The sequence below is a fragment of the Gaeumannomyces tritici genome, assembly GCF_000145635.1.
Source record: "Gaeumannomyces tritici R3-111a-1 unplaced genomic scaffold supercont2.1, whole genome shotgun sequence".
In the NCBI taxonomy this organism is placed as follows: domain Eukaryota; kingdom Fungi; phylum Ascomycota; class Sordariomycetes; order Magnaporthales; family Magnaporthaceae; genus Gaeumannomyces; species Gaeumannomyces tritici.
In genome coordinates, this window is record NW_008804545.1 from 3979098 (window position 1) to 3996197 (window position 17100).

The following is a 17100-nucleotide window of genomic DNA, read 5'->3' on the forward strand; positions in this document are numbered from 1 at the left end:
CCCCCAGATGTCTTGGGGTAAGGGAGACGTCCAAGGCTTATGAGAATCGCATGACTCTACCCAACTAGATACCCAGACATATCCTCACGCCTTCTCACCTAGAATCATTTCCACCAACTTTTCCTTTTCAGAGCTTTTCCGCACTAGATCCCAGAACGCCCTATCATCCGCACCGTCCCCGGCGTCGTCGGGGCGCGGCTCCGAGCCTTGGCCGCTCTCCTCCTCCGCCGCCTGCATGCCCGCCCGCAGGATCTCCGCGGGCGTGCCCATCTGCGCTATCCGCCCGTCCTTCAGGACCAGGATCTTGTCAAAGTCGGCTACCGTGCTGAGCCGGTGTGCAATCACAAAGACGGTGCAACCCGCCGCCACGAAGTCCTCGCGCAGCGACTCTTGGATCGCTGCGTCCGTGCCCCGGTCCACCGCCGACGTCGCCTCGTCCAGCACCACAATCTTGGGCCGCGACAGCAGCGCCCTGGCCAGACACACGAGCTGCCGCTGGCCCTGGGAAAGGTTGGCACCGCCCGTCGATATCGACATGGAGAGGTCCTTGAACGCGTTGCCCACGCCCTCATCTCCTCCAGTGGTAGCCTCGGCCGGGGCGCTGCCGTCGGGTGACGGGACGAGCGGGTATGCCGATGGGCGAGATGCGTCGGGGCTCTCTGGCTTGACAAGATGAACACGCTGCAGGACCACCTGGAGCTGGTAGTCGTCCATCTCGCCCTCCATATCCAGGTTCGAACGTAATGTGCCCGAGAACAGGAACGGGTCCTGGGGGATGATGGCCAGCCTGCTCCGGAGCTGTGACAGCTTCAGCTTAGAAATATCGACATTGTCGATGCGGACCGAGCCTCCCCGCGGCTCCAGCAGCCGGAACAGCACCGATGCCAAGGTCGATTTGCCGGCTCCGGTCCTTCCTACAATCCCGATCCGCTCACCGGACTCGACGGTAAACGTCAGGTCCTTGAGCACAGGCGGGAGCTCCTCCTTGTACGCAACCGTGAGGTTTTCCACCTCGATCCGCCCCTCGGTTGGCCAAGCCGCCGGCGCGTCCTCGCCGTCTTGGGGCTCCGTCTTCAGATCACAGTACTCCAACACCCTCTCGGTCGCATTGAAGCCGAGCTCGATAGAGGCCATATTCTGCAGGAGCCCGGTCAGGGCACTCGTGTAGCTTAGAGCGAAGGTCAGGCTGAAGCCGGCGAGCGCCGCATCGACGTGGCCCAATGCCACAGCTGCGGCCACCGTCGTGACAAAGAATACACCTAGCACTCCCATCCGGAACGCCATCCATCGTTGGGAAAGCGACAGCGCCCAGCTCGTTTTGGCGGCCGTGTCGATTAGGTTGTGCATGCGATTCGTGTAGAAGTCGGTCCTGCCAAAGGCTCGGACGGTAGAGAGACCGGTCAAGACGGAGGAAAACTGGTCATAGATGGGCGACCAGACCACCGAGTTGAGCCTCTTGACCTCGCGCGCCGCCGAGATGTACTCCATCGCAATCCTTGCGTAGAGTGCCAGCAAAACCAGACCAAACATGTTGACATATTTGGAGACAGACAAGCTGAGTTGTGCATGGCCAGGCAGTTAGTTAGCACTTCAGTGCAAGAATCCCGAGGTTTGATGTGGTGATGCGTACCTTGTCGCGATGATGGTGACCACGGTGAGCACAGACGTAAGTGAAGACCCCAGATCTGCCGCCACCCTACGGTCGACAGTGAAAATATCCGAGGTAAACCTGTTGAGAATGCGGCCCGAGGGCACCGTGTCGATCCACTTGAGAGGTGCCCTGAGGATGGCGTGGGTCATGCGGCGGAACAGAACCCTCGCTGTTCTCAGCCCAATCGCCGTGAAGACGAGCAGCCTCCCGATGCCGCAGAGCACGGCAGCCAGCTCGAGGACGATGTAGGCCCCGATCCAGAAGGCAACCGAACGATGGCCACCCGCCTGCTGCTGCTGCTGTTGCTGGAAGACCGGAGTGTACATGATGGGGTTCTGAACGTACACCTGCCCGTGGCCGGACCCGTGGGCATAGCCTCCGCCACTGACGTTTCCAGCCCCAAGGCTGGCCGCAGAGGCGCTGGGCTCGCTGCTGGAAAGCTCCTTGAGCGACCAGGTTCTGCCAACGAGTATGACTCTGCCGGAAAATATCAGCAGCAGGGCTCCGAGCCAGAGTATGACGGTGTTGCTTGCCGAGAGGTAACCCTTGTAGACTGTCCATTTTACCCTCCCCTTCTCGCGCCCCTCCTCGTCTTCCTTCTTCTTGTTCTTTTGCTTATCGGACTTCTTGTCCTGCTGCTCGCCATCGCTGTCTTCTGGCGTAGTCAGCGCCGAGACACTTTGGTGGTCCGAGACTGTCATCCCGTCACTGCTGCTCAGGCCCGTAACGTGCGAGGACGCGTCGCTCTTGAGAACGGGGGTAGGTTTGGTGGGCGTCGCCGCCAGCGTTTCGGCGCTCTCCAGGCGCCCCTCGTGGAGGCGGACCAGATAGCTGGCGATGGGCAAGCACAGCTCGGCGTGGTGGGTGGCCAGAATACGGGTGCGGCCGTTTGCCAGCTCGCCAGCAAGGGCCTGATCGACAATGATTTTGCCGACGTGGGCGTCCACAGCGCTGAGCACATCATCAAGAACAAGTATCCCGGCCCGCGAGTAAAGAGCTCGTGCAAGAGCCACTCGCCACCGCTGCCCGCCGCTCAATGTGACGCCCTTGGGTCCGACCTCGGTCCCGTCTCCATTTACCAAGAGAGCCATGTCCTTTTCCAGCGCACAAGCAGCCAGGACCTTTGCGTACCGTGTGGCATTCAGCGGGAGCCCAAACAGAATGTTGTCTCGTACGGTACCGGTCTCGATCCAGGGTGTTTGCGGCACAAACGCTGTGAGTTCCGGGATGATCCAGTCGCTATCGGCAATGTGCTCCAAGTTTTCAATCGACTGCTGGGCGGGTGGTGTGCGGACCTTGCCCGAGATGAGGGTGACTTCTCCCAGTATCGCGGCCAGCAAAAGACTCTTGCCCGAGCCCGTATTGCCCGTGATTATGCTCAGCCCTTGGGAAGGAAAGTCCAGAGTGACGTCTCTGAGCACCGACCTAGCCTCCAGAGGCTCTGCACCTTCTCCCTCCACCTCCTCGAACTTGGGCCAAGCAAAGGTCGCGCTTTCAAAGGCGATGTGGTCGTGGGCGGTGGAGATGGGCTCCTTTTCAGGCTGGCCGAGAAACTTCTCGATCCGTACACAGCTTGTCCACGCCTCCATGATGTAGACCTGAATCAGGGGAAGGTATTGGATTGCCTCGTCTAGCTGGTCGAATAGGCCGAGCGAGGCGAAGATGACCGATGCCCTGATGCCACCCTCGGTGGTGAAGGCGTAGACGGCAAGTGTGACAGACGAAAGCAGGAGCGGCCCGAGGTTGAGGACCAGGGCCGTGAGGCTCATCCATAGGTTGACAATCCAGAACTGGGCCAGTTCTTCCTCGCGGCTCTTGAGGATTTTGTCCTCCCAGTGCTGCTCGAGTGCCGAGAACTTGATTTGGCGCATTCCCTGAAGAGCCTCGGTGAGCAGGTGGGCCTTGCCGTCACGATACTTCATGAGGCCAAACTGGATCTTGGCGTATCTCTTGGAGAGTAGATGGCTGATGGGGAGAACGAGAAGGGATGATAGAAGGCCGGCCGCGAGGCTCTTGAAGCCGACCAGCTGTGCCAGAAACGTTCCCGAGAGAGCAAGCTTGAATACTATCCAAGCACACAAGTCAGCGAGTGTTTGCATAGAATCTCAGCAGCAGGCGCGTTTTAGAGGTAGACCTACACGCTACAGGGAACATGTACCCCCAGGAAGCCGCCATGACGGTTCTGCTGCTGCTACTAGAAGTTAGCGTGATCCAGTTCTCGCTGACGCCGTGGGCACCTTCGGTGGCAAAATGGTGTGTCTGCCACGCAGGCGGTGGGAGGAACATCAAACATACTCTAACTTCATGTGATTGACGATGGAGGTTCGGGTGTCTACCGAGCTGGACTTGCTGTCGCTGTTGCCTGTGCCATCGGTGGAGGGCTTGGAAGGCGGAGACGCCGTCTCTTTCAGGCGTAGGGCTTTCTTAAATACCATGGACTGAAGCAGAGACAGTACGGGAGACTCGAGGCGAGAGGAGGTTAGCCAGCGCATGACGCTGTTGACCCATACTTGAAGCAGCAGGCTCGCGCACAAACACAGCACCCAGGCGAAGAGGATGGGGTCTGTGCCGCCCGTGATGGTACTAGGCTTGTCCAGGATCTCGAGGAAGTTGTACAGGACATATTGTGGCACAAGCGCGAGGGAGCTAATGACGAAGCTGATGGCCCACTGCTGGCCCAGCCTCTGCCAGTGTGCGACGATGAGCTGGCGCCAGAGCCTTCCCGTGAGTTGGCGAGCTAGGAACTTGGAGCTGAGGTTCGCGGATCTCCTGGTGTGATCGAGGTCAGGAAGGTCGGCCTTTTCCAACTGCCGCTCCTTGGCGACCCTGAAGACGGTCTTGTTCCACGAGTACGACATTCTCTGGATGATGGAAGCCGTGTGCTGTTGGTCTACGAGGTGGCCTTCGTGATAGACGTCCGGGCGCTGCCGAAAAGAGGCGAACGAAAGCACGGCTCCGAGTGCCGCGATTATTTGCACAAGCCAGCACACACCCAGGACCACACTCCCAAGGGGCGTCGACTTCCGAACCTGGGCAGCCATGTGCAGAACCGGGGCGCCAAACCGGGCCAGGAGAGAGGCGAGAAGAACGGCAGATGCTCCCAAGGAGTAGAGAACCAGCCTGTACCTCGTCTGGTACTGGTGTTTGAGGGGGAGGCTCGCACACTGCACGCAGAGGAAGGTCTTGGTTCGTGAAGAGAGGTGTTAGCCATTGTCTAGTAATATCAGTGGCAGCAGGGTCTTGGAGGTAATCACCCAAGAAATAGCGTCAGCCAAGAGGGCGAGCATCCCAAAACTAGAATGGGGAACTCCGGACCGGCCGGCAAGCAAAACGGCGGCAGCGATCGCAGAGCCCAAGCCAACGGCGCTGCTGGCCCAGGCGGAGACTCCGGGGTACGCATCGGAAAAGTCTTTCATGGACTGCTCGGTGGCTTTGCCATCCCGGTCCTCGTACAAGTACACCGGCGGCGCGGCCTCGGAAGAAGCGTCGACCGAGTCGGGGGCCGAAGGCTGCCGACGGCGGTTGGCAACGTGCTTGATGGCGGGCGCGCTGAGCCCAACAACAAGGCCGAGGCCGGCGGCCGCTATCAGGGGCCCGAAGTGGCCCGGGCTGTCCATTGCGGCGGGTCCGGCGTTTATGGTGCTGCTGCCTGGGGAAGCATACAGGACAGCAGCAGCCGAGAGACCCGAGGCAGGCAGGCTATAGCCGAGTCCACAGTGGGCTTACAACGGCCAGTGGAGGGCAGCACGACTGAGACGCGGTGTCAACAGCCCGGTTTTCTGAGTTGGCCCAAGCCAAAGATGATTGCGAGAGAGGCAAGGATCAATTTATAACAAGAGCGGCGACGGGTAAGGTCGGGAGCGGTGAGGGTGACGACGGGAAGACTAGGGTCAAAGACAATAGACAAGGCAAGCTTCCGTTTCCTACAAGCCGAGATGCGCGCCTGCGAGAGATTGTGATGCAGGGGGGCGGAAGCCAGTGTCCGGGATCCTGGTCGCTTTTTTTTTTATCGGGGCGCGGGCCGTGCTGCTTGCTGCTTGCTGCTTTTAGAGATCTGCAGTAGCACTCTGACCGTTTTTGTCAGACACGGTCACAACCTCAAGCCAGGGCTAGCAGCACAACGGGCGGACACTGACCTGGATACAAGATGAAGAGCGAGCCGATGGATATTGAGGCAAAAGATACCAGTAGAAGTCGAGCCCACCACGGATTACAAATGCATCAACGGTCATGGTGCCTGGCGAGCAACAGCGTCAAGTTTGCAGCCCAATCTCGGCCACGGCTGCCTGGAAAAACTTGAGCCTCCTCGATTACTCCAGTCCAAAGGCAGCCTAACCCCGAGCACTACGCTATGGGCGGTACAGTAGTGGTACAGTAGCCGCCTGGCCGCACTAAGCCCGGGCCCACCAATAGCAGCACCAAGGCGCATCCCAAGCCGCCATGCTTGCAGCCTGGTCCATCCATCCGCGCCAACCGCCAAACACGGCAGCGCGACTCATTGCCGGCCCAGGAACCCCTTTGGCCGACCATCAAGGTGCCCGTCTCAGTGCCCGTCCCCGTCCTCCTGGTGGCCTAGGAGGTCTGCCGCCATGCTCCGATGATCGGGGACGGCACCAGCTCCCGTCCCCTCGAGCCTTGAGGGATTATCCGTCCCTTGCGTGAAGAATGTCCCAGCACTCGTCTTACGTGGTGTGCGTACGAGATTATGTGCTTACATGTCCCGCAGAGTAACCATCACGCGGCCTGGGTCTCGCAACCACCACAGCGTGGTCGGTCATGCTCAATCACAGCAGTGCGCTGTCCAGGCCAGCGGCGGCGTGCGACACTTCATGCGCTGCCAGCTCAACAAACTCACTATCCATCCGAACAAAGTTCCGACGCGACACGCGAGGAAGTCACCCGGTTTTGATGGTGGGGATCGCGCTGGATATAAAGACCCCCGAGTGCGACTAGAAACTTTGAGTCGCCATCGAGTGTGTCTACCCGCTCATCGGTATGCGTGCAATATCTGTCGCTTCGACCTGTCTCTCCCTGTCTCCTTTCCTTCTGTCTCGGTTCTGCGAGTATCAAGTGGCATTTTGACTAGAATCAAATTTACTCCCCAGAGTGCTTGTGTTCAACCTACATCAAGAGCACATGTTTCAGCCCTACCAGCATGGGGTTGACAGGAGCTCATCTTTAGTGTGTGCAGTTGTGCCAGTACCATAAAATAGTACAAGGGGTGCTGTTACCCAAAGTTACCCAAAGCCTACGCATTGTACGGTAGCCGTTATCTTTTCCACATGATCTCGATCCAATAGAATAATCCAGGAAATGAATGACTCCAACGCGAACTGGCATTGAAGCCTACACAATACGGATGGGAAGCATAGGCACTGATGATGGTGGTGTCTGGACGATCGATCACATGGTAAAATCGCGGGGAAAAGTTTATAGTGACTACATGGGAAGGAAAAGGAACCAGGGGTGGGAGTCACACCTTGCTAGGCACCTGTTTATAACCGAATAGGCGGCTGCTCCCTGACTGGGTAGGGTGTGTGGGAGCAGGCGAGGGTATCACGACACCATACATCGTCCGACCGAAAATTCTCGTTAGTCAGCGACGAAGCCGGTATCAAAAGTGGCAATGACATGCGGCGACAGCTTCCCATCGAAGAATAGAGGACTGGATTCGTGCTACTATCTGGTAGGCACCTAGGACCCGCCCTATGTGTTTACATCAGAGGGGTCCTGCATGATAAATCCCCAAACACCCAAACCTTGGAGGAACCTCAAGCCGCCCATTGTTGGAGAGATACCTCTGTGTACGCCACAGGTTGAGTGGCGCATCGGGGACCATAGCATAGCAAGCGAAGAGAGACTGGCACACAGGCGAGCGATTGGCTAGGGTGAGTATGTGATCAGGTTTCTAGGAAGAAAAACAAGACTTGTACACACCCGGATGCAATTAGAATAGCTTCCAAGGGTATTGACACAATGTAGCTGGCAGTAACCTCACCCATCAACGAGGGCGCGCTATAAAATCCGAAAGGAGGGGCCGAGGTTGGGCAGTTTGGGCAGTTTGGGCAGGCGACAGCCACACGGCCACCCACCACCCACCACCCACCACCCACTGCACGCTGTGGATCGCACGTGACCACGGGGCGGATCAAGAGCCATCGAACCAGCTGCGCTGCCAGCCAATCGAGTGGGCTGGATTGAAAGTCATGGCGTGCTCCCCTCGGGAAATCTCGACTGGTGCAAAACCTCCCGATCCTCACGACCCATTGGCAACCAATTGCCCAGCCCAACCGCCCGATTTCCCTTTCAAAGCCGAGCAGCAGTCTTCCTCAAGATGTTGGCGGCGAGGTGCCTGCGCTCGGCCCCGACGCGAGCCTTCCCGCGGAATGGCGCGCTCAACACTGTCAAGGTGCGAGACAGTCCCGACTTCTTCCGCCCGCCCGAGGGGACGTCGGCACCATGGCCATCGCCCGACCCCCGGCGCCGCTCCGTCCTCGGGCGCCAGTCCTCAGGAACACCTCGCCGGTGCCCACCGAGCCTGCAGGCCAGTCAGTGCTGACACACATCTCTGCCGTAGCGGTCCATCTCGTCATCAAGCTCTGGCGCTGCCGAAGCTTCTCCACGCAACCTCAACATCGCCGCCGTGGCCTCTACCGCCGTCGCAGTTGGCTCGGCGGCATGGTACTACCACCTCTACGGCACCACAGCCCATGCCATGACTCCGGCTGAGGAAGGGTATGTGAACCCTGGAGCATCCAGCGTCTCGATCGACTCGGCCTTGGCACCAACGCTGTCGGGCTGCGGCATATATCGCTGGCAACACCTTCTACCTAGCCTGGCCCGAAACACCACAACTGACCTTCCTTGCCTTGGACAGTCTCCATCCTACCAAATACCCGTGGGTCCACGAGCAATGGTTCAAGACCTTTGACCACCAAGCGTAAGGTGTCCCCAATGCCCGAGGCACAGTATTGGCTGTGGCCGAGCCTTTGGATCTGTAGAAGCACAACGCAACTCTAACTCGCCGGGACTGGTTGTGAATGATAGCCTCCGCCGAGGATTCCAGGTCTACCGCGAGGTTTGCGCCTCGTGCCACTCGCTCAGCAGAGTCCCTTACCGTTCTCTTGTCGGTACCATCTTGACTGTGGACGAGGCCAAGGCGCTGGCCGAGGAGAACGAGTACGACACGGAGCCCAACGACCAGGGCGAGATCGAGAAGCGCCCTGGAAAGTTGTCGGACTACCTGCCGGCGCCTTACCCCAATGATGAGGCGGCACGGTTTTCCAACAACGGCGCCCTGCCCCCGGATCTGAGCCTGATCATCAAGGCGCGTCACGGAGGTTGTGACTACGTCTTCTCGCTGCTGACGGGCTACCCCGAGGAGCCGCCGGCGGGCGCCCAGGTTGGCGATGGCCTCAACTTCAACCCCTACTTCCCCGGCACCGGCATCGCCATGGCCCGTGTGCTCTACGACGACCTAGTCGAGTACGAGGACGAGACGCCGGCGAGCGCGTCGCAGATGGCCAAGGACGTCGTCGAGTTTCTCAACTGGGCTGCCGAGCCCGAGATGGACGACCGCAAGCGCATGGGCTTCAAGGTCCTGGTTGTCACGTCGGCCCTCTTCGCAATGAGTGTCTGGGTCAAACGCTACAAGTGGGCCTACATGAAGACAAGGAAGATCACCTACGACCCTCCGAAGGCTGCGGGTGAGGAGACTATTCGCCGTTAATCTCACGCAAAATGGTGGAAAAGAAGCAGCGCTCGGGATGTGAGGGTTGCACCTGCGCGGAGCCTGGTCTTTTGTATGTTATATGGCGGTACTTTCATGTCTTATTCCGTCAGGGATGAATGAAAGCAGAAATTCGGCGGGGCCAGGCGTAGAGGGTACCAAACTCTTTCCTCTAGTCTCTTACGGATCTTCACAATACACTGGTAGATTTCTTTACGGTCAACACTATTTTGGCTTTCTCCTGTGCCTGGTCGGGAAAAGGTGTGAATCTCCGAAAGGGTGTCTTGGTCGGTCTCGGAAAAGTCTAAAGCGTCCTGCTCTTTTTTTTTCCTGCTATATAAACGGCGAATGCTTGCGGGATTGGGGCTTCCTTAGGTGCAGCAGCTCAAGCCTGGGCGCTAATTCACTGTCAAATCGCCGAGCAAAACTCGAGCAGCCTATTGAATTATACCGGGCTCCACAAGAACTTTATCATCTTCTCGTCTCTCTGCCACACCAAGGTTCCCTACAACCCCCAACGACACTCTTCGCGGATTATTATAATCGCGAGGAGTCGCAAAAGCCAGATAGTAAGCAAAACACAACGGACAGGATGGGAAAGGGAAAGCGCCAGAGGGAGGACGTGGTATCGCCGTCGTCAGCGGCCCCCCGATGCGCCTCAGGCCCGCCTCGGCTCACCAGCAAGGCGGCGCGCAACCTCCTGCACGGGTTCGACGTCGACGGTGACGAGTCCATGGAGTTCCTGACGTCGCTGATCGCGTCCGAGACGGCGCCCCGCGGGGCCGTCGACGAGCTCTACGGCACCGGCCTGATGGCGGCCGCCGAGGACTGGGATCTCATGCTGTGGTGCGCCGTCGCCATGAATAAGCAGCAGCAGCTGCTGCTGCGAGGGGACTTTTGCCGCGGCATCGGCGACGACCGGCTGCTGCAGGGGAACAGCAACATACACCTCTTTGCGTGCCTGGACGGGCTCCTCGGTGGAGAGCCGAGCTGCCTGCCGGAGGGTTCGCCGATCGTCGTGAAAAAGGAGGCGCAAAGGAACTGGAAGCCGAGGGGATCACGAACAATAAAGCAAAATGATCCAGCACAGTCGCCCTACTGGACCGACGAACCGCAGCCCGTGGCCGAACCGCAGCCCATGGCCGAACCGCAGCCCAAGAGGATCAAGGTCGAGATCAAGCGCGAGTTCGGCAAGCCCGATGCCGCGCCTGACGGCAGCCCCAACGACACTGCACCATCTGAGCCACCACAGGAGGCCACGAAAGAGAGCGACCTGAACCGAAACAAGCCAGCCTCGCCATCGAAGTCGCCACCACCACCACCGCCGCCAACTACTCCCAGCGCCAAGAAGCGGGGAACGACATCTCGACACTTTTGCGGCAGCAGCCCGACACTAGCATCAGCAGCATCAGCACGGCCCGTCGTCGGTCAGCAGACCGTGCTGCTCCAGGGCGACTCCGCCCCGAAGCAAGGCATCACCCCGCGCCCACCAGGGGGGGCGGTGTCGGGCCTCCCGTTCCCGCCGCTCACGGCGGCGCGATTCGGGCTGATACAGGAAGAGGTCGCGCACGACCCGTTCCGGCTCCTGGTGGCGGTGCGGCTGCTGGTCAAGACGGCCGGGCGCGCCGCCATACCCGTCTTTAGGGCGCTGTCGGACCGGTACCCGGCGGGCGCCGCTGACGTGGCGGCCGCCGACCCGGACGAGCTGCTGGGAATGATCCGCCACCTCGGCCTGGGCACCGTCCGGCGCCGGGCCATACTGCGGCTCGCGCGCGCGTGGCTGCGCGACCCGCCGTCGAGGGGCGTGCGGTACGGCGTCAAGAACTACCCGCGGCGCGGGGACGGTGCGGACGTGAGGCTGGGTGAGAGGTTCGGGCCCGAGTATGATGAGCACGATGAAGGGGATGGCGATGGCGATGACGACGGAGATGGCGAAGCGGCAGCTAGCCGCGGCGCGGGCTCGGCGTGGGAGATTGGGCACATGACGCAGGGCCCGTACGCGCTCGACTCGTGGCGCATCTTCTGCCGCGACGAGCTCCTGGGTCGGGCGGCGGGCAAGGAGGAAGAGGAGAAGAGTTGTTCGTCGTTCCAGCCCGAGTGGATGCGCGTGCGGCCGGCGGACAAGGAGCTGCGCGCCTACCTGCGCTGGATGTGGATGCGCGAGGGCTGGGACTGGGACCCCGACACGGGCGAGCGCGAGGTGCTGGCCGAGGAGCTGAGGAGGGCCGTGGACGAGGGGCGGGTCGGGTACGACGACCTCGGGCGGCTTCGTATTGTTTCATGAGTTTTTTTTCTTCTTTGCTCAAGCTGTCTCTCGCCTGCCTTGGGGTCTGGTCACGAGCCTAACCTTTCTCTCCATGGCGTGCGTGGTCTCGAGACAGTGCTTGCCGCTATTGCGTCGCACCGAATTTGGGCTTGGAGACACAACCCCTTTTTGTGTCGGCAAACCAACCTTTTTGTCTTTTTAGAGTAGCGTCTCTAGCGAATGATAGCGACTCTTGCTCGGTAAGAATACGCCGACGTGGTTGAGCTCGTGTGTTTCCAACTCTATCCCTCGTGGACAAGCTCCCGTCGGGATGCAGAAGGTGCGACCCTGGAGTCGAGGCTCTAAGACAGGCGGGATCGATGCAAGCTGAAGCGAAGTGGGCATGACCCCGTCCCGTCTGACGGGAAGAGAATATGCACTTATTCACCTCCGCTCTTCCTCGTCTTGTAAGATCATCACGTTGCCCATCTCACTCACTCTCGATATCCATTCACCTGCGATCCCTCCAGCCATCGCCCCCAGCACCCAGACAAGGCCACCGCTTACACACCTTCATCATTCCACGAACCTAGGCACCCACCCAGAGGCACCCAATAGTCCATCAGAACACTACAATACCTCAAACATCGTTACCAACACCACGGCAGGGCCAACGAAGCATGCGCCTCGACTCGCAATCCAAGCCCGCCCCCGCCCTGCTGGCCGCCGCCGCGGCTAGCCTGCCCGTCCTCCTCTGCCGCGCCCAGGGCATCAGCGAGAGCTGCACCCTAGCCGGCGCCATCTTCGCCCAGGACAAGTTCCTCGGTGCCTACTGCACCAACGACAGGAAGGAGATACATGGCTACGATTGGACCTGGTATAATTTTACCTGTTATTGTTAAAACTCTCCTCTTTTTCCTCCTCCTTTTTTCCCTTTTTTTTCCTCCTCCTTTTCCTTTACTCTTCTTCTCCTTCTCCCCCCCCCCCCCCCCCACGGGGCCCCGAAATCAGCAGTCCAGCAAAAAGTTCCAAGCGCCCGCGTGGAGCAGCGGCTCTAACTAGTGATCCTCCCGAGGGGACGACAGGATCGACCTTGACTGGTGCATTAGAAACGACCAGGGAGTCCTCAAGTTCACCGAGAAGTACGCCACGAAATCCTCACCACTGCCAGCCCCAGATCTCCACGCCTTTGCTGACCGGAACACAACAAAGTGGTCGCTTCTCCGGCTCCTGCTCGCGGTGCGAGTTTGACCTCAGGTCATCCCGCGGGTCTTTCAGCTGCCGGTGCGTCGACGGGTCGGGAAAGCTCCGCGAGAGAAGTACCGTCCAGCTAGGTAGGTCTTCCTGCGCATGTCGGGACAATCTAATAATATCTAGGCTTCAAGCCTACAAGCAGCACAAACGCTGACACTTGCCCTCTTCCCTTCTTGCCTCGACTTGTTCAAACCCGCAACAGACTCGCAGCTTTGGAACCGAAACGGATCTCTGGGCTGCTACGATCGCAGCGGCAATAAAACCAGGGCGGGTCCTCAATGCAAAAGTTGCACACAATAGCCAAGTCATCGGTGTTTCGAGCCAGGAACGCCCCCATGGAGGATGCACAGAGCGCCATCGTGGAAAGTCACTTGGAACTTGCAATTGGTTGGGTGGCACCGTGGCTCAATACCAGCCTGTCTTGTCTTTTCCCGAAAGCCAGTATGCCTCGCTTTTCCCATTCCTTCCCCTTTTGGTACCCGTAAACCTGGGCTGTCAAATCCCAATGATGGCTCGTGTCTTACGAGGTAGGACGTAGTAGTCTAGGCCGGATCTACGCCCATGTCTCGTCTATCTAGCCAATAAACTCGGTGGTAATCAACGCTCCCCAAGGTAACCCCGTCTCCCATGACCTTTCCATCAACTCTCGAGCTCTCCGGACCTAAAGTTTTGCGACACACTCTCGTGTCAGCCATAGTCGCACAGTTGGATTCCAAGACGGCGGCGTTGACTTGGTAAAGAGGGGGGACGAGTTTGGGCGGAAAGAGTTGCCAGCCAAGTCGCGGCAGTGTCACCCGACTCACCTGCACCATTCCCGTATTCTCAACCACCCGCAGCCTCTCCTTGATCAGGCTGCGCTGCGACGCGTCCGGCGTGAGGCATCCCGCCGTGAACATGGGGAACACCATACAGGCCTCGGCGGTGCCTCCCCGCCGTATCTCGGCCAGGCACTCGACGATGCTCGCCACGCCGGCCCGGACGTCCGGGTGCGACGCCGGCTTGCCCAGCACGCGCCGGTGCAGGTGCAGCGACCCCGCCCAGTGGTACGCCCTGTTGCAGGCCGCCAGCTCGGCGCCGTTCCAGCAGAGCGCGTCCTCGGTGCCCTTGACGTGCGGGCACGGCCGCGGCGGCAGCTCGATGCTCCGCGCCAGGTCGTGCTGCAGCGCCTCGGCCCTCTCCAGGACGACGGGCCCGGGCGTCCATTCCCGCGATCCGCGCGACTCGTCCTTCTCCTGTTCCTTGAGAGCCAGGCGCCGCGCGCTCGCGCAGCGCCTTGCGAGCTCCGCGATCTTGGCCAGTATGTAGACGCACGACGTCGAGAAGCCCATGATGCAGTCGATCTCGTCGTCGTCCTCGGGCGCGTAGACCTTGTAGTCTAGGATCCAGGCACTCGACACGTCGCGCTCGCCGCCGCCGCTGAGGCTGCCCAGGACGTCGAGGTAGGCGAACCAGCTCCAGAGGAAGTTACAGACCTGAATCTCCTCGTGCTCTGCCGACGATGACCCGCCGCTGGCCAAGGCCACAGACCGACTCCAGCGTAGCCCTCCTGGTCGCGCCGATATGAGCTCGCGCGCCAGTGAGAGGTGTCGTTGCCACGAGATGGAGTAGCCGAAAGCCGTCGGCGAGATGATCTCGAGCGATGCCAGCATGATGGCCGTTGCCACATTGGTATTGGAAATGCTCTGGTTGGGATCACTCAGGGCAGCACGTAGGGCTGGGAAGATGTCCTGCACCCAGAGTGCAATGCGTGTCACCGGCTCCGGCTGTTGGAGAAGTCTGGCTCGATGTGATGCTGTAAAGAAAACAGTGTAAGCTCGCTCAGCTCGGCCCGAATGGGACTGAACCGACAGGACCTACCAGAATAGGCTAGCATGAGGCTCAGCAGGTGATCATTTCGCACGGCGAGCTGAGGCAGTATTGTTCTAAAGGGGTTCGATTGAGGCCCATCGAAAGGCACGAGAACTATGCGAGATGGAAAACCGTCAGTCAAGCCGCGAAGAGTTGGTGAGAGGTAGCGGCCGTTGAAACCGCAGCGAGCGCTGTCCTTACCCTTGGCTGTGTGGTTGAGGAAGTGATGCTATTGGCAGTTAGTATTCCGGAGTGGTGAAGAGAAGGTGTGCTAGAGACTTTTCGTACAAAATACTGTAAACATGACGAGTTAGCTATATATATACACAACAGAGCTATCGTAGAAGACGACACCACGAGGGGTCTTCATATTGAAAGTAGGGGGCAGGTATCCAGGGATGAAGCAGTAATCACCAGTAAATTCATGGGATTATTGAGTAACCTAGAGGGAAAACAAAAAGGTTAGCCTTCTTCAACTAGTTCTTCTCCGGCTTGACGGCAGCTCAACGCTTACTTTGACGGCAGAGGCTCGAATTTCCGTGGTATCCGGACGATGACAGGGGTTTCGTAGTAAGAGCCCCCCAGCTCACGACGCACGCTCAGCCCATGCACTCCAGAAGCGCAATCGTCCCCATCGCCATGGTCATGGAGCAGGCTGCTGATGTCGCCCATGTCGTAGGGGAAGGACCCGCCGCTGGGGGCGGGGACCATGTCCGAGATGGCGTTGACGTCGTCGTTCTTCCCGACGTCCAGATCCACAAAGCCCCTGTCGATGCCGTAGCACGTGCACGAGTCGTCGGAGCCGGCCTGGATGGCGAACAGCAGCTTGGCGCCCGGCGGGCGGAGGACGTCCATGGGCACGTGGAGCGGGTTCATGAGGCCCGGGGGGCCCGTGAGAAGCGACTTGACCGACAGGCGGCGGACCTCCCCCGCCGAGCTAGAGTGCAGGACCTCGGTGGAGGGCGACGGCGGCGGGGCAGCATCCATCAGTGACGTCAAGGTATGGCCCAGGGCGGCGCCTGCAGCCCCCAGACCAAGGAGAGGGTGTGGCATCAACGGCGACGACCTGGCGCTCGCAAAGTTATCGGCTGTCGATGTCGATGATATCGAGGTAGCCGACTGAGGGGACAGCACATCTAGGGTGTGACGTGAGCGCTTGCGGGGACGGTCCCACTCGGAGCTGACGGCTTCGGCGTCGGGGCCGGGTGCAGCGCGAGATGCGCGGCGCGGCGGAACCGAGGCCGAGGCCGAGGCGGCCAGGTCCGTGTCAAACACAACGGGAACATTCCGGCTCGCCGAACTCTGGCCAGAGGCGCTCTGGCCAGAGGCCTCATTCAGGACGTCGCTGTCGAACCGGAAGGTCTGCTTCCCCGACTGGGCTGTCTTGCGGCCCTCCCAGTTGAGCCGTATGCTGTAATCGCACTCGACGAGGCGTTTTTGGCAGCTAGCCGAGAAGAGGCGCAAGGGAGAGAAGGGAGTCAGCCCAATGCTACAGGCTATCGCTTGCTAAAAAAATACAAACCCGCTAAGCACATACTTTGAACAGGTGGGCCGCTCTTGAGTGCAGGCAATGCGACGCTGTTTACAACCCCAGCAGCCGTTACGGCTCCGACGCTTCGGCTCCGGGGCCCCGGGCTTGCGCGGGCGCGGCATGGCGGGCGCTCGAAGACGGCAGGTGGCGGCGTTGGGTGTTTAGCCGACAGAAGCGGGGCGAGGGTAGCATCAAAACTCGCAGACGGCGGTTGGCCAAGTCGCCGGGCCTCCGACTGGGAGTGTCTGCCGTACCGTCCTGACCCCACAGGACAAGCCGCTTAGGGTGGTGGTGACGTCTGGTGGTGCGTATGCAGCTGCTCAGCAGGCAGGTAGCTACCTACCTACCTAGGTGCAAGGTATGTATCCGTATCTGCGCGGTGTCGGTGGATGCCTGCGACCGGGTTCTGCGTCTACTTGACAGGGCCGGCCAGGGGTGGTGGTGTTGCCGGAGGCGGTGGTACTGGTGCTGCTCTGCGGGCTGGGGTTGAACCATCTGCGGGCGGCTGCATTCTCCTGCCTACCATCGAAGTTGTGAGTTGACCAAGGCGTCGGGGGCGGAAAGGAGGTTGCTATTGGGTTGGAAAGAGACAAAGAGCAAGCAACAGGCGGAAACGCGAGGGAGCGAAGGCACGGAGAAGAAAGAGGACAGAAGAGAAGGGATTGGCTGTTATCGCAATCCACGTTTGCTCTTTGCGGTGCCATCTTCAGTGAGCCCAGGAAGACCCTGGCTCCGGCTGGCGGCCACCCCCGCCTTGGATGCCGGAGCAAGCCGGTCAGCTGCTGTCTAGTGGCCGGGCCCAGGCTCTTTGGCCTCCAGGTTCCTCAGTCGGGGCGCCCCCA

General features: G+C 59.9%; 5 protein-coding genes across 5 annotated transcripts; 3 read left to right on the forward strand and 2 right to left on the reverse strand.

Moving 5' to 3' along the window:
• Nucleotides 1-2: 2 nt before the first annotated feature.
• Nucleotides 3-5798, reverse strand: GGTG_01241 (hypothetical protein). The gene is made up of 5 exons (XM_009219002.1): nucleotides 4906-5798; nucleotides 3947-4833; nucleotides 3790-3842; nucleotides 1631-3716; nucleotides 3-1555 (listed from the first exon to the last, which is right to left on the reverse strand). Exons 1-5 carry the CDS (start codon nucleotides 5266-5268, stop codon nucleotides 85-87), a joined length of 4860 nt encoding a protein of 1619 aa, XP_009217266.1. The 5' UTR covers nucleotides 5269-5798; the 3' UTR covers nucleotides 3-84.
• A 2037-nt stretch (nucleotides 5799-7835) lies between these two features.
• On the forward strand, nucleotides 7836-9747 carry GGTG_01242 (cytochrome c1). The gene is made up of 4 exons (XM_009219003.1): nucleotides 7836-8060; nucleotides 8229-8386; nucleotides 8529-8591; nucleotides 8699-9747. Exons 1-4 carry the CDS (start codon nucleotides 7986-7988, stop codon nucleotides 9378-9380), a joined length of 978 nt encoding a protein of 325 aa, XP_009217267.1. The 5' UTR covers nucleotides 7836-7985; the 3' UTR covers nucleotides 9381-9747.
• On the forward strand, nucleotides 9676-11855 carry GGTG_01243 (hypothetical protein). Its single transcript, XM_009219004.1, has one exon. The coding sequence runs from the start codon at nucleotides 9973-9975 to the stop codon at nucleotides 11662-11664; it is 1692 nt and encodes a 563-aa protein (XP_009217268.1). The 5' UTR covers nucleotides 9676-9972; the 3' UTR covers nucleotides 11665-11855.
• Nucleotides 11856-12299: 444 nt separating this feature from the next.
• Nucleotides 12300-13361, forward strand: GGTG_01244 (hypothetical protein). The gene is made up of 4 exons (XM_009219005.1): nucleotides 12300-12502; nucleotides 12711-12767; nucleotides 12838-12944; nucleotides 13011-13361. The coding sequence occupies exons 1-4, from the start codon at nucleotides 12306-12308 to the stop codon at nucleotides 13031-13033; spliced, it is 384 nt and encodes a 127-aa protein (XP_009217269.1). The 5' UTR covers nucleotides 12300-12305; the 3' UTR covers nucleotides 13034-13361.
• On the reverse strand, nucleotides 13257-16966 carry GGTG_01245 (hypothetical protein). Its single transcript, XM_009219006.1, has 8 exons — nucleotides 16265-16966; nucleotides 15242-16171; nucleotides 15142-15169; nucleotides 15016-15021; nucleotides 14929-14956; nucleotides 14737-14841; nucleotides 13683-14671; nucleotides 13257-13540 (listed from the first exon to the last, which is right to left on the reverse strand). The coding sequence occupies exons 1-8, from the start codon at nucleotides 16378-16380 to the stop codon at nucleotides 13454-13456; spliced, it is 2289 nt and encodes a 762-aa protein (XP_009217270.1). The 5' UTR covers nucleotides 16381-16966; the 3' UTR covers nucleotides 13257-13453.
• Between the last annotated feature and the right edge of the window lie 134 nt (nucleotides 16967-17100).

Bases quoted from the DNA above. Each gene is read 5' to 3' on its own strand.
- GGTG_01241 (XM_009219002.1), bottom strand. From the start codon at position 5,268: ATGGACAGCCCGGGCCACTTCGGGCCCCTGATAGCGGCCGCCGGCCTC. The intron at 3,717-3,789 runs GTAGGTCTACCT...GTGCTTGGATAG, and splicing joins GTACATGTTCCCTGTAGCGT to TATTCAAGCTTGCTCTCTCG. The intron at 1,556-1,630 runs GTACGCATCACC...TGCACAACTCAG, and splicing joins GTCACCATCATCGCGACAAG to CTTGTCTGTCTCCAAATATG.
- GGTG_01242 (XM_009219003.1), top strand. From the start codon at position 7,986: ATGTTGGCGGCGAGGTGCCTGCGCTCGGCCCCGACGCGAGCCTTCCCG. The intron at 8,387-8,528 runs GTATGTGAACCC...TGCCTTGGACAG, and splicing joins ATGACTCCGGCTGAGGAAGG to TCTCCATCCTACCAAATACC. The intron at 8,592-8,698 runs GTAAGGTGTCCC...TGTGAATGATAG, and splicing joins AAGACCTTTGACCACCAAGC to CCTCCGCCGAGGATTCCAGG.
- GGTG_01243 (XM_009219004.1), top strand. From the start codon at position 9,973: ATGGGAAAGGGAAAGCGCCAGAGGGAGGACGTGGTATCGCCGTCGTCA.
- GGTG_01244 (XM_009219005.1), top strand. From the start codon at position 12,306: ATGCGCCTCGACTCGCAATCCAAGCCCGCCCCCGCCCTGCTGGCCGCC. The intron at 12,503-12,710 runs GTATAATTTTAC...AGGGGACGACAG, and splicing joins CATGGCTACGATTGGACCTG to GATCGACCTTGACTGGTGCA. The intron at 12,945-13,010 runs GTACCGTCCAGC...CTAGGCTTCAAG, and splicing joins GGGAAAGCTCCGCGAGAGAA to CCTACAAGCAGCACAAACGC.
- GGTG_01245 (XM_009219006.1), bottom strand. From the start codon at position 16,380: ATGCCGCGCCCGCGCAAGCCCGGGGCCCCGGAGCCGAAGCGTCGGAGC. The intron at 16,172-16,264 runs GTATGTGCTTAG...CTTCTCGGCTAG, and splicing joins GAGCGGCCCACCTGTTCAAA to CTGCCAAAAACGCCTCGTCG. The intron at 14,672-14,736 runs GTAGGTCCTGTC...TTTTCTTTACAG, and splicing joins CCTCATGCTAGCCTATTCTG to CATCACATCGAGCCAGACTT.